This window comes from Ictidomys tridecemlineatus, chromosome 4, assembly GCF_052094955.1.
Source record: "Ictidomys tridecemlineatus isolate mIctTri1 chromosome 4, mIctTri1.hap1, whole genome shotgun sequence".
NCBI classification, from domain to species: Eukaryota; Metazoa; Chordata; class Mammalia; order Rodentia; family Sciuridae; genus Ictidomys; species Ictidomys tridecemlineatus.
In genome coordinates this window covers 176,502,367-176,516,759 of record NC_135480.1, presented here as the reverse complement: position 1 = coordinate 176,516,759, position 14,393 = coordinate 176,502,367, and the positions used below count along the sequence as shown (strand labels likewise).

General features: G+C 51.0%; 1 protein-coding gene across 1 annotated transcript in view; it reads left to right on the top strand.

The window, feature by feature from the left end:
* The window catches only part of Shb (SH2 domain containing adaptor protein B), a 130,372-nt gene extending 123,182 nt beyond the window's left edge, over positions 1-7,190 (top strand). The window contains exon 6 of the mRNA XM_078047844.1: positions 3,540-7,190. Within this exon, the coding sequence (XP_077903970.1) occupies positions 3,540-3,723 (184 nt within the window). The 3' untranslated portion in view covers positions 3,724-7,190. The remainder of the gene's footprint in view (positions 1-3,539) is intronic.
* Positions 7,191-14,393: the final 7,203 nt, after the last annotated feature.

The window sequence follows — 14,393 nt, the reverse complement described above, 5'->3', positions numbered from 1 at the left end:
CCTGGGCCTGGAAACCAGGACCTGGGGTCTGGCTGCATCTGCTGTCCCCCATGCTGGGTGCCTTGGGCCGGGTAGTGTTCCTCTCTGGCCTGTTTCCTCTAAGGTACCAAGGGAGTGAGAGATATTTACCCCCCAGGCTGCTTCTAATCCCATAAATGTTCTGTTCAAAGCCATTATGGCTGTGTACACCCGATCCCTGAGACGCCCCTTTTTTCTCCACGGAAATTCTAATCTTCAGGTTAGAATTTTGTGTTGGAAGTTACTAAAACCATCACTGAGGTACCAAGGAGCCATGGTGCATGCCTGTAATCCCAGCAGCTCAGGAGGCTGAGGCAGAAGGATCATAAGTTCAAAGCTAGCCTCAGCAACTTAGCAAGGCCCTAAGCAATCAGTGAGACTCTGTCTCTACATAAATATCAAAAAAAAAAAAAAATGCTGGGGATATGGCTTAGTGATTAAGTGCCCATGGGTTTAATCTCCCCAGTACCCAAAAAAAAAAAAAAAAAAAAAAAAAAAGCTATCACTGACAGCCTCTTTTCAATCTTCACCTATTGTTAGGTGGCCTCTCACTCACAGAGACCTTGTGACTAGTCAAGATAAATTATGGGAACACAACAGCTCTTCAGTGTGTGTGGACAAGGTGTCATGTGACCGTAGCAGATCCTCCTGGAACCCAAGAACCCCTGGGGGTATTAATGGCTGGGGTCTTCACCATCCAGGACACGCATTCCAATCCTGAGACATCCCCTGTGTACAGGCCACACGTCCTGTCTTTCATTCCCAGCCCTTTCACTGCCTCTGAGCTGCTGTCAGCCTATAGACATTGTGGATGCCGAGGTTCAGAGTCAGGGAGACACTTGGTCAGGGTCTGACGCCTCTGCCTGACCCTGCCTGGCCTCACATCGAGCATCAAGGGTAGGCAGGACACTCTTCTGGCTCTGGAGGTGCTGAGGTCAAGAGTATCTGCTATGATTGCTGTGTAAGCATGGGCCAGGGACCTTCCCTGTCTATGCCGTAGTACTCAGGGACACAAGGCCTGGTTAAGAGGAAGTATGTAGGAGCCACTTGCCCCAAGGCAGTGATCCAGGGTGATGCCCCGGAGAGCAGGACTGAGGCCCAACAGCAGCAGAGGGACAGAGACCCTCTTCAGAGGCCTTCCTACAGGAAGCCCTCTGGACGAGGCAGCTGATGAGGTTTACGCAGGAACCCAGGGCTGGAAGGTGGGCCTCACAGCCAATCATGGATCCAGCTGGGGCAGGGACTGAGCCCGGCAAGGCACAAGGCAGCCTGGGGGCCAGAGAAGCACAAGTCCAGTGCTTGAGCCCAGGAGAGTCCGTGTGGGGACCTTTCACTCTGCCTGGGATATCAGGCCAGAGACTGGGGGCTCTTAGGGCCTGAACTCTGGTCCCAGGTCTGCCTGGGTGTCAGAGCTTCATGACCAGCTTGGCTTAGAGTGACAAGCTGGTGGGTGCTTAAATGGGTGAAATAGCCGTGGGTTGTCAGAGGAACACACAGGTCCCGCAGGTGGGAAGGACTCAGGGAGCATCTGGGCCGGCTGTCCAACGGCAGTGGAGGAGAGATGACAGTGTGTAATTTCTGCCACCCGAGGGATTATTCCAAGCTGGTGCCCTGGACAAGAGGAGCATCAACTCCCACCTGTGGCACCAACGGAACTGCTACTACTGTCACCGTCCACTGGACAGTGTAAGACAAACCAGGGGGAATGTCACGTTCGCTCATTTAGGAAGTAAAACCGGCTAAAAATGCACATGGACAGAGCTGTGCCAACGTGGCTCCCCAGCTACTGTGATCCTCTGTCTTGTCCTCTGCTCTGTTCCCCCAGCCATAGAGCTGAGAGGGTCCCAACCCCATGGCTTGCCTCCCCAGAACATGACCCCACTCTGCGCCTGCCTAATGGAATGACATACTAAGGACACTCCCCCCCTCCCCGCCCAGGGTCCCACCTCCAGCCCAGCTGAGCACCAGGCGGAGCTCTCCAGGCTCCCTGTTCTGCCCCATGGTTGCAACACACCACCAAAGTGCTCCCAAGCCGGCACGGGAGGATGGATTTGCAGTCCCTCCAGGGTGCTGTGTGGAAGAGTCCTCGCTCACGGGGGGCTTTGCATTTTCCATTTAACACGCTCACTGTTGCCTTTCTAAGGGGCTCAGCAAGTGCGCCTCCTGCTCCTCAGACACATGGAGGCGATTCTCTGGTGAAGTGACCCTTCACGGAGGAGCGGAACTTGCCACAGGCTCTGTAATTAGAACATTGCCAGCCTTAAAAAAATCTTGATTTAAATTTTAGTTCTTTGCAGGAATTATTCTCTCTTGAAAACGTAATTGCTCTCCAAACGATTTCCTTTAAGCTGAGGGTGACATCTCTAAATGCATTATTATGAGCAGACGTATTGCTCAGTGCCCACACTTCATTAAGCATTTGTTCTGCCCATTTGAAAATGATGTTATGAGGGGGCGCTTGGGCCCAGTCCTGAGTGAAGGAGATGTGTCTTCTGCTTCCACCGGGGCTGTCAGCCTTGCTGGGTATGGCTGTGGGACCCTGGAAGCCAGGCCCTCTGGCTGTTCACAAGTTAACCAGTGGAGGTGGTTGCAGGAAGCTGGGAAGCCCCAGCTTTCCACCTAAGGGATAAATACTTGGTAAACTGGGCCTTGCTTTGGAAACTCCAGCCTCTGCAAGTGTGACAGCAGAGACATCATCCCGTCATAAAAGGCCAGGCTTGGCTGAGTGGGCAGGGAAAGGATGGCCTGTGTAAAGGCAGACTGATGGAAACCTGGGTGAGCCAGTGTGGCGGGAGCCAGGGCCTGAGATGGGAGAGGTCATGCAGTGCCAGTGGCCCTGAGGCGGGACTCCTTACTGCTCAGAGCTGCAGAAACAGGCTGGCCCTTGAGGAGACAGGGGAATGCCTGCCCAGGGCTACAGCTAGTCACATGGCTAACTAGACCCAAGGGACACTGGGAAATGTAGTCCCTGGGTAGGTGACCCTTTCTCAGTGACAGTTCCTTGCTACTAAGAGAGGAAGACAGCTGGCTGTCTTTTCTTCATGTGACAACCAGGTATGGACCCCTGTCCTGCCTACTTGTCATGACACTGGGGACACAAGCATACTTTTCACCTGCCAGGCAAGGCTCCAGCTGGTGTTATATCAGTAGCAGCCAGAAGGGCTCCTTTTTACTCCCAGAAGTTCTCAGGGTGGAAAGACCCTCCAGCCTCTGGTTGCTACTGGTTCCTGGTTGGACACTGGAACTGGGGGTGCTCTTGGGTTCAGCGGCATTTCAGCCAGTCCCTGGCTTTATTCCTGGCTTGGAAAGTGACAGCTCACAGCTGCTCTGTGGCTGGAATTCCTCTGTCCCAGGCAGCTGGGGAGTACTTGTACCTTAGCAGGTATCTGATCCCAGCCCCAGCGCCAGGGGATAGTTCTTGGGAAATTAGAATAAATGAGGGGTGCCCTTGCTCTCAGCCCCCGCCCTTGCTCAGCCCCAGCAACCTGCAGATCTGACTAACCTCTGTGTTTTGTTCACAGGAGCAACCAGGGCTTCATGCACATGAAACTGGCCAAAACCAAAGAGAAATACATTCTGGGTCAGAACAGTCCACCCTTCGACAGTGTCCCAGAAGTCATCCACTACTACACCACCAGAAAGCTGCCCATCAAAGGTGCTGAGCACTTGTCCCTCCTCTACCCCGTGGCTGTAAGGACCCTGTGAGCGGACCAGCCCCTCCCTGCTCTGTGACAGAGCCCGAGATTTGGAGGAGCCAGCAGGGCACCAGCCCCGACCAGCCGGCCATGTTGCCAGCCTGTTCACTTTGTCGTGTATGGTACTAGCACACCACTGCATGTCTTAGGATGCTGTTGCCACTTAGGGGGGTCAGGGGCTGGAGAAGGCCTGGATGAAGGGAGAGGGGTGGCCGCCACACTACCCTAGTCCCCACGCCCACCCCTCCTTGAGTTCTGTGAATTAAAATATTTGCAATCCAAAGAGATGCCTTGCAGGGTGAACAAAGGCACAGCAGCTCTGGGGGGCGGGGCGCAGGCTGGGTGCTCCTGGGCTGCATCTCTTTGTTCTCCAGCTGTCGGGAACTCACACCTGTGTGTGGGCAAAGTTTTCCCACTGGTGCTGGGAGCTGACTGTTGGCTCCCGGAGCCCAGGTGGCCTGGGGGGCCACTCCCTCTGGCGTGTGCGTATCTCTGAGTGTGCACAGAAGCACATATGTGAGAGATCATGACCACACACACACACACACACACACACACAGTAAGCCCCATCTACCTTTAGTCACAGTGTAATCATTAGATCTCTAAGGAATCATTGTGCCGTCAAAAAGAAGATGCAATTATTTATGAATAGGGTGTGTAAATAAAATAGTCATTTAATATATATTCTTATCCCTTTTTTATATACCACCGTGGGCTCCCAAAGGCAGTGCTTGTCTGTGGGTTTCCTGCCCTGAGCAAGCTGTGTCTCCCGAGCTTACTGGTTGGTGTGACAGGCCCTGGGTGGGGCGAGGGCAGAGACTCCAGGCAGGCAGCTGACCGGGCAGAGGCACACAGGGGAGGCAGTGTGGCCAAAGGACAGTCACCTGCAGGAAAGTGTAGCTGGGCCCTGTGTTGAGGCTTCAGCAATATAATCAGGCTGACCAAGCAACTAGGCCCCCACCTGCCAGTGATGACCATTTCTAGCTGCGTCCTCAGGTGCCCAGCACCCAGCAGTGTAAAAAGGACTCTTCCCATTATCCAATCAGTGTCACCCTGTGGAGAAAAGGGAGGCTCAGAGAGGGAAAGTCACTTGTTCAAGGTCACATGGTTTATAAGCAGTGGAGCAGACTCCAGGGCCACTGCTCTGTCAATCATTGGTTCTGCATGACCTCACTGTCACCCTGCTCTGGAGGTGGGGGTGGGGACATGGATGCTGGTATCCACACTGCGTCCACACAAATAAAACCACCTGCACAGGCACAGATGGCATCCTGTCTCTGCCTTCTCCACCACTCAGTAGGGTGACAGGTGTGGCTGCCACCTGCTGAATGAGGTGCAAGAGATTCAGCCAGGGTTGCTGCAAGTACAGATGCTCCCCGTACCCTGCGGATCTGAAAGGACTGGAAGAGTGGTGGCCCACTGTGACGGTGATCTCCAGCACACAGGGGAAGAGTAGGAGGCGCTGAGCCTAGACATCACCAGCGGGTCTAGACTTAGTCCTTCCGAGATGGCTCAAGCCCAGGGCTTTAGAGATGGTTTAGGCTGCTTCTCAGATGTGGAGGCAGAGACCCAGAGGAGCAGGACTTGCCAAGGCCGCCTGTCAGGCTGGGGCAGATCAAGACTAAAAGCTACATTTGGGCGGCTGCCCTGGATTTCAGCAATTTCTGGCCAAAGCCATTTCCTGGGCCTCCCTTCCCTAACACCCAATCCGCCTCTGGGGTCATTCTCTGGTCCCTGTATGTCAGCCCAAGGGCTCTAGCCCCTCAAGACGACTGAGTTGGCTGCAACCTGGGTTTAGTCTCCAGGGAAACCAACTCTGACCCTTGCCTGTTTTGCATTTTCCAAAATGTCCTTCAGGGCACTGGGGGAGCAGGAGTGACCAAGGCCTCTGGTGGGGGCGAATGAGGAAAATGAGCCAGGAACTGGCACTTGTCCAAACAGGTGCCACTGGAGTCTGGCTCCCAGAACACCTGGTGGAGGCCGAGGATGTGGGGAGGCAACCCCATGGGCCAGCAGGAGGGAAAGGCTTTCATTGTCCACAGCCCTCCCAGAGCCCATCTGCCAGAGAACTTCTCAGAAAGGCTGTGCCTGTGGGCGAGGGGAAGCTGCCTCTCCCTCTCTCTTGCCTTTGCTTCTTTAAGGAATTCCCAGGACCCTCCCTTCTAAGCCCCCTGCCTTCCTCTTCCAGAAATTTCCCCAGAGGCCCAATCTCCTGCTCCCCTTAGGGACCAGGGCCAGCAGAGGAGCCAGCACACAGGACAGGAGCTGCTAAAAGGATTTTTTTTTTCCTTAATTTTATGAACCTCTCCCTCTTCTTCCTCTAATTGTGGCCGTTTCCTCCGTCAGCGTGTATTCATGTTTTCTTGGACATCTAACAATTGAAACAGCTTTTCCCTTTCAGAAACACTCACACTCAGGTGACTGGCGTGGGTTTGGTTTTTGTTTTGGCTTTTTTTTTTTTTTTTTTCATCTGCTGCCAATTAATGGAAAGGGGAAAAAAAAAATGGGCTGGATTTCTTTGAGTAAAAAAGAAAAGCTCCCGGCCACACCATATCTCCCCCTCAGCATCTTGTCTCAGAACGCAACCTCCAGCCACCAACGGGCGGTTGTTTTCTTTCTTTGCCTCCTTTGCTGACTTCATTGTTGACCACAATGCCCTAGGCACTTCAGCGGCTCTGTCCTTGAGCGCTGAGGAGTCAAGGACCCTTTTGGCAGCCCAGCAGAACAAGATGGCATCCACAGAAAGAAAGGAGGCTTTGTCGGGGAGAGGCCCACCTGCCTGTCAGCCCTGAGCCTTTCAGTGGGGGGTCCCCTGGAGAGACTCCCAGAGCAGCCCTGCACAGGCAGGTGGTGAAAGGCTGAGTCTTCAGGCAGGCTGGGCCTCTCCCTGCAGGGCCACTCCGGGCTGGTGGCAGGAGCCATTCCCCTGGAGCTTCCCCCAAGGACCTCGTGTCAACAGGTGACGCCCTGGGGGGGCAGGGGGGCTCTGCTCCCGCCGTTACAGGATCAAGACTGTGAACACCAAGCCCAGCAGCTCTCAGAGACACTCAGAAGTCGCTGATGTCACTTGGCAAGGGTTTGGCAACGACAGGTGGCCAGGCCTATCCTGTGCTCCCACAGGCCATGGGGAAGTACATGCAGAAAGCCTGCTCACGGAGCAAACTGGCTTTTGGGGTTGGCCCGTGGACACTCCTCCCGAAGGGCCTTGCCTGAATCAGGTGACTGTCCAACAAACCACTCCATCTCTTCACACTTCTGGAACAGTGACCCGCAAAGACCAAATCTTGAAGGCACCCTTGGGGCACAGGTGGCCCTGGCCTCTCATCATCCTCCTGGGGGCCGTTGGTATCACTGCCTCCTTCTAACCATTCATGGCTGAAAATATGTCCTGTAAAGTTCCAATTCTATGTGATACACTGTATAATGATGTATATTTAATGTGAAGTTTTTAATATACAGATGTCTTGTTTAAGTGTCCCTCCTGGTTCACTCGTGTCTCATTTCTTTAAAACCCAACCGGTGCCCCAGGAATCTCGGCAGATGGCCTTCTGCTTGCAAAGGCTGAGCTTCTGCCGTCGTGTCCCCTGAAGGTAGATCCTTCCAAGAAAGAAGGAACCTTCCTGCTTCCTAATGGTGGGAAGACAGGTCCCTGATGAGCTTGTTAAATGGAAACTAATTAATTTGTTCAGCAGACATTTCACCGAGTGCCTCCTGGTCCTCAGGTCTGACAGATACAGACAGGGGTGAATAGACCCAGCCCCTGGCCGCGAGAAGTTTCCAATGCAGAAAAACAGAATTCTACATGATACAGTGGAGGTGGCCCCAGGTATACAAGAGCCCAGATGGGGAGGAATTGAATCCACCACCACCAGGTCAAGCTGGGCCTTGGAGGGTGTTGCAGGCCCAGGAGCAGGCACTGGGATCCTCGGGAAGCTGAAGGGGCCCGGGGGGGGGGGGGGGGGGTGCTCACCTGCCTTGATAGGGGACACCAGGGCTCCTGAGGCTCCCAGGGCTTCTTCCTTTGGAGGCAAATCAGGGCAAGGGAACAGGTGTTCACCTCCCCCAGCCTGGAAATCATTCTTTTTATTTTTTTTTTTTTAATCTGGAGGGTTTGACATTACTAACATTTTTTTTAATAGAGAGAATTTTTTTTAATATTTATTTTTTTAATTTTTGGCGGACACAGCATCTTTGGATTGAACCTGGGCCGCACGCATGCCAGGCGAGCGCGCTACCGCTTGAGCCACATCCCCAGCCCCTGGAAATCATTCTTGGTCTCCCTGAAGGTTCAGGAGATGCTGGCCTCCTTTTCTAGAAGAGGCAAACAAATCCTTAAGGAGAGGAGGGTGGGGCACAACTCCTGGCACACAGTCTCCCATTGTCTGCCCAGGCCCATGGTGACATCACCTGTGCGGACTCCGTCTTCTTGAGGCAGGGAAGGCCCCCTCCTCTGTCATGATCATGGGGTGGACACACCCGGTCCTAGAGCTTGCACTGGAGCCACCTCTAACCCTCTCCAACCCCCATGCAACTCCCAAGAGTGGCCTGGACTCCAGGTGATGCCCCTGGGCTCCTCAGGTTTGGGTCTTCTCCCTTCTCACTCCCAACGACACAGGACCACCAACACCTCCATCCCTCAGGTACCACCCCCACCCCTCATACACATATAGGATGTCCAGAAATGTCCCTGGGCTCAGCCAGAACCCAAGAGCAAGGGCAATGCCAGTTTCTGTCACCCAGGAATTTCCTGAAAGGATGCAGAAAAGAGCACCTCTAACCTACTTTGGGGGAGTTTTTATATTTGTTCAAGTTCAGTCCAAACACTGGGCATGAAAGAGATGGCATGGGCTGGTAAGCAAGAAGCAGCAGACCAGACACAGGAGACACCTTCAACAGAGTCTGCAAGCAGTGGTGGGCCCAGCAGGCCCAGAGAGGGACAGGGGCCCACCCAGGGCCATACAGCAAGTCCAGCTCCACGTGCTTCAGGGTGCTGGAGGGTGGCCAGCGCAGCTCTGCGAAGACTGAGGTGGGGCTCATCTTAGAGGTTATGAGCCAAGTTTTTCCTCACCTTTTTCTCCCCTTCTGAGTGGGAACATCTCAGGGGGGCAGTGGCTGGTGTCATCTCTGGTTCTGGGAAACAATTTCCAAAGGAGCCCCAGTCTGAGCATGCATCACCCATCAGAATGACTCCAGTGCCCTCGTGTGGTTCTCCTCGGCATTGCAGCCAGGCCCAAGGAGAAAAACAGCCTCCAAGTCCCAGGGCCTGTTCCAGATGGAGAAACAGGACATCCTAGACAAAGGGAATGGCACTGAGTGGCGCTCGCTCTTTGACCCCCTCAGTCCAGGGCTCTTCCCTGTGTGTCCTACAATTCATGCCAGCAGAGGAAGAAGGTCAGGCTAAATCAGGACAGCTCAGTACAGAACAATTTTACACAATTTTTTAAAGCTACTGACTTTGTGATTTAAAAAAATTAATATGTACTTGCTGAATTTGTAAATTTCAGGAAAATTTGCGTTTCAAAAAAATATAAAGAAGATAATTACCCTAAACTCAAGAGAACAATTAGCATTCTGACAAATCTCCTCAGTTTTAATTCTATGCCTGTATATTTTATCTTAATGAAACTGGGCCTGTACTTACATAGTTTTATACCCTTTTCTCTTTTTTTTTTTTTTTTTTTTTGCATTTAACATAGTGTCATGTCATTTTCCGTTTATGTTATTAAATCTCCCACAACGTGATACTTTTCATAGCTGATTATATCCTATCTTCATTTAGATAATTTATATTTAAGTTTTTGTAAACAAGCTTCTGCGGGGAATACCTTTGTTCAGAAATCTTTGTCCATATTTTTGTTTTGTTTTGTTTCATTCAAGGAGAAATATTTAAAAGTGGCATTTCTGGGTCAAAGGCTAGGTACATATTTGAGTTTTTCTGTCCACCAGAGATTAGGAGTGTCTAGTCTATGTCTAGGAGTGTCCCCAAAGAAAAACTATTCGGTTGCATTTAGGAACTTTTAACGATGTGGACTTTGCCAAAAACGTGAAATGTGAAATGAGCATATGCTAATCAGTTTCCTTTCACCAAAGAGCTTTCATTCAGGCAGGGGGCCATGGGGCAGGACAGGAGACCACTTGGGCTTTGCTTGTAGGGTGACCAGTTATCCCCAGTGAGGAGCTTTCCAGGATGCCGGATTCTCAGTGTTAAAGCCAGAAGGACTCCAGCAGTTGGTCACATCACCTTAGCTGTCATGCCCCTGGACAACCCCTTGCCTTCTGCCCTAGGAGGGTGAGGTGCTGGGATATGATTTGAGTCTAGGAGGACCCAGAGACACTCAGAAGGAGCCTCATCCAAGGGGCTGGGGTTGTGGCTGAGCAGTAGAGCACTTGCCTAGCATGCGGGAGGCACTGGGTCTGATCCCCAGCACCACATAAAAATACATAAATAAATACATAAAATAAAGGAGCCTTGCCTCCCTTGTGGGGTACAGGAGGTAGGTGAGAAGAGGAACAGCTGTCATGGGGTAGTGGAGGGTGCAGCAGCGGACCAGGCTCACGTTCTAACTCCATTCCTTTCTAGCTGCATCCATAGCTGCAGAGAGCTTCCATTTCCTCCAAAAGAAGCGACCTTCCTGGCTGGTGACGTGGCTCAAGCAGTAGCGCACTCGCCTGGCGTGCGCGGGGCACTGGATTCGAGCCTCAACACCACATAAAAATAAAAATAAACATATTATGTCCAACTAAAAAACTAAAATAAAAAAAAATATTTTTTAAAAAAATTTTAAAAAAAAGAAGTGACCTCCCTGGGCCGGGGTCGTAGCTCAGGGGTAGAGCACCTGCCTCAAAGGTGCGAGACCCTGGGTTCAATCCTCAGCATCATTTAAAAATAAAAAGGTGAAATAAAGGTATTGTGTCCAACTATAACTGAAAAAATAAATATTAAAAAAGAAGAAGTGATCTCCCAGGGTTATTGCAAAGATTGCCTGCGGTTTGGATGAATGCCCTTAGCATGGCTTAGCATCATGAACTCTCAGATAACATCAGCTGGCATGAGAATAAGGGGTAATGGCAGAGGCCATGGTCTGGGTGCCCCGGAGTTCTCCTGTAGGAGGTGAGAGTGGACTGTGTTTTACCAATGAAAAATGCCCTGAAGTAAGGACCTCTAGGGATGGAAGCCATCTGCGGCACTCTCTCTAATACCCCCACCTCTGCACTTAAATTAATTCTAACACATTATGGCAATCACCTAAGAAATAGGCATCTGTTGTGTTTACTATTTAAATAATTCCCACATTTGATATTTATTCCAACATTTGATCTATTTATTCTCTTATTTAAATGCTAAATCCCTGCTGCATCTCTACTTGTTTAAATATTAAACATACTTGTGTTCATTATTTACTGTCTGTCTCCACCTACTAGAATGTCAACTCCACTGGAGCAGGGATCCAGGAGAGTCCTAGCACATAGTAGGTGCCCAGTAAATGTTTGTTAGATGATGTAACAATGCTACAAGATCCCACGAATGATGGGCTTGCTCTGTGCATGCTTCATATAGTACGTGCACAGGTCTCCCATGATGAGGGCCCGCTGTCACGATAAGAAACTGAGACTCAGAATAGTTAAGTGACACTAGGAAAAGCAGACGTTGGATTTAGCAGTGGGATCCCAGAAGAAGGTCCCACCCGAGAAATGGTTGGGATCTGTGGGGAACGACATGGTCCCTTCTTCCCCAAGAGCAGCAGAGGGTGCCATTCAGGGTCTCAGAATGTGGACACCAGGAAGAACCCTCATTGTATAGACAGATACTGAGGCTCAGAGAGGGAGACCTTTACCCCAGTGACATCGTCAAAGGTGCTGGATCAAGTGTTCTGACCTCAGCAGGCTGTTTCTGGTTCGGTTGTTCCCAACTTGCCTGATCATAAGGTTCACAATTGGTTTTTGTAAAGCTACAAAGTCCTCAACTCTTCTGCTTGGAGCTTTCGACTTGGGCCTTGGGATCCTCTTTTTTTCAGAAACTCCCCCAGGGAGTCTTATAATCAGAGCTTGGGAGATACCCCTCCATAGGAAAGGGCAGTTTGCAGGCAGCTCAGACCCACCTGGGCATTGCACAGTGCCAGGGAGTGTAGGGCATCAGCTACCAACTGTGCCTCTGTGTCTCTGTTCCTAAAAAATAGAGGTGGTGGAGGCTCAGTCTCTCTCTCACCGGGCAGAGGCAGGTTCTGGGACTTCTCTGAGCACATGATAGGTGCAAATCGAAGGAAATAATGATTGTGAAACTGCTTAGAAAACCCAGAGAATTATGCAAGTGTCTGTCGTTGTTTTATTGACTCAGCCCTTGCTAGGTAAAAATGTGTTTGAATTTCACAAGTATGTGTCACTCAGATGCCAAATAGGGTGTCTCCTGGTCCTACTCAGAGGTCAGCAACTTTTCTGAGCCCTTAATTACCAAGGACCACAAACTTTGCTCACAGGTGTACCTCGGAAAGGGCAAAGTTGGCTACGGTAACCAGATCACAGACAAGGAGCAGCCTGGTGACTTCTCCCCTCAACACATGTTTTCCTAGCGCCCACCTTGCTCGAGTCCTAGTCATCCTTTGTGAATCACCTCTTCCAGGCAGCCTTCCTGGACTGCAGATAGTACAACTTCCCTCTCCTACCACCACACTTGGTATTCTCCCACTTCCAGCAAGCTGATCATTTCTCCTCAGGACTGGGCTCCCATTTTGCTCTGGGCTGCAGGCTCACCCACATACACATTCCTGAGTTCCAAAGGACCCTGTGTTTCAAATCATGGGTGATTATTATGGGCCAAGATATCAATGAAGAGCTATTGTTTCCCAAAATTGCCAGAGCAGTATCACCTGGGGGCTAGTGTCAAGTGGGGCTCTCCCCTAGAAATTCGTGGGATTTGGGACCTATTTTCAACCAAACTTCTAGGACTTACAATAGCAATCTTTCCGATCACAGGTACCACCTGTGAGCCTGTTCAATGCCAATCCTGGCTCACTCAGGCCAGCATCCGCATTGCTCACGAGCTCTCGGGTGATGAGGATGCCACAGGTCCATGGTCAAGTTCAAGTGATTCTCATCTTCAGGCACAATGGAGAAGCAAGACTTAGGTGCTGTTAATCTCAACCTCAGCACCTCAGGGAACTTTTAAACCTACTAAGGTCCAGATCCCACTGCAAACAAGTTAAATCCGTCTCTCTAGGGAAGGTGGGCTTTTGCTGCAGAGCTGAAGATGGAGCCCAGGGCCTCCTGCAGGTCAAGCAAGGGCTCTACCACTGAGCTGCAGCCTCGGCCCTTGTTGGCTTTGAAGACGATTCTAATGGTTCTAATTGCACTCATTAGACTCTGATCCTAAGGATTCCTATTCTAATGTGCAACAGCGTTAAGGATCACTGATTTCGCAGAGCCCCCACCAGCATTGAAATTAATGAATGACCAGCAGCTCAGGATGCTGAGGCAGGAGGATCATGAGTTCAAAACCAGCCTCAGCAACTTAGCAAGACCCTAAGCAACTCAGTAAGACTCTGTCTCTAAATAAAATACAAAAAAAAAAAAAAAAAATAGGGCTGAGGATGTAACTCAGTGGCTGAGTACCCCTGACTTCAATCCTCGGTACCCCCCAAAATAAATAGACCTCATAGGCATGCCTCAATTAACCTTGGTCTTGATTATGTGTGCCATACACACAAATGCATGTGAGCTGCTAGATTAAAGCAGGTTTGAAAATGAGCCAAAGGACTTCGGGTGTAGCTCAGAGATAGAGCATTTGCCTAGGGTTAGATCCCCATCAAGGGGAAAAGAAAAAAAAAATTGAAAATGAGCCAAGAAGAAAGAGAGTAGGTCTTGGAGTTCATGGACCAGTCATGGGGACAAATGTTCTGCACAGATCAAGGACACAGGGTTGGGCCAGAGCTTCCAGCAGGGTGGGGAGTAGGGAGGTGCCAGGAGGGTGATGGAAGGCCATGAGGTCAGACCAGAGTCAGCAATACTGAGGAGCCTGTTTGACCTGAGCAACGAACAGAACGTTGTCTTCTACGCACAGAGGACAAAACCTGCGCACCTCTGGGTGTGCAAAAGAATGCAGCGTTGGGGGAAGGGAACCTGCAGAGGTAGCCCTGAGGATGAAGCCTAGAGGGCGGGAAGGGGAGTGGCCGAGATAGGCCCAGTTGATTGCAGAGGCCTGGGAAACGTGAAAAAGGAAGGTCACTGACCCCTTGTTAGGGGATGACCGCAGGCAACCTTCTCTGGGCAAAGCCGTGCATAGTAGTGAGACTCCAGTGACACCGTGGTTGTTGGGGACACGAGGGACAATGAAACTCAGAGCACTAGACAATTTTCCAGGAAGCTTTTTTGTGGGGTGCTTAAGCAAAAATCCATCAGCAATATTCCCATGTCCCTCTTTTCCCAAGGACAGACCCTCCCTTTTTACTCTTTGGTCCTGGGGATGGCACACAGAGCCCAAAGCGTGCTAGGCAAGTGCTCTACCATCGAGCGATACCCCTTTTCACAGCTCTGCTGTTCACCACCATTTCATTTTGGCAAACTTGTCCTAAGCACTATTTTTCCCAAGCCCTGAGTTGAAGGACCAAGAGTCAGACAGCTCTGCCCTTGTGAACTGGCAGGGAGAGAGAGACACACTCATGAGTGACTATAACATAGGGTAGGAGG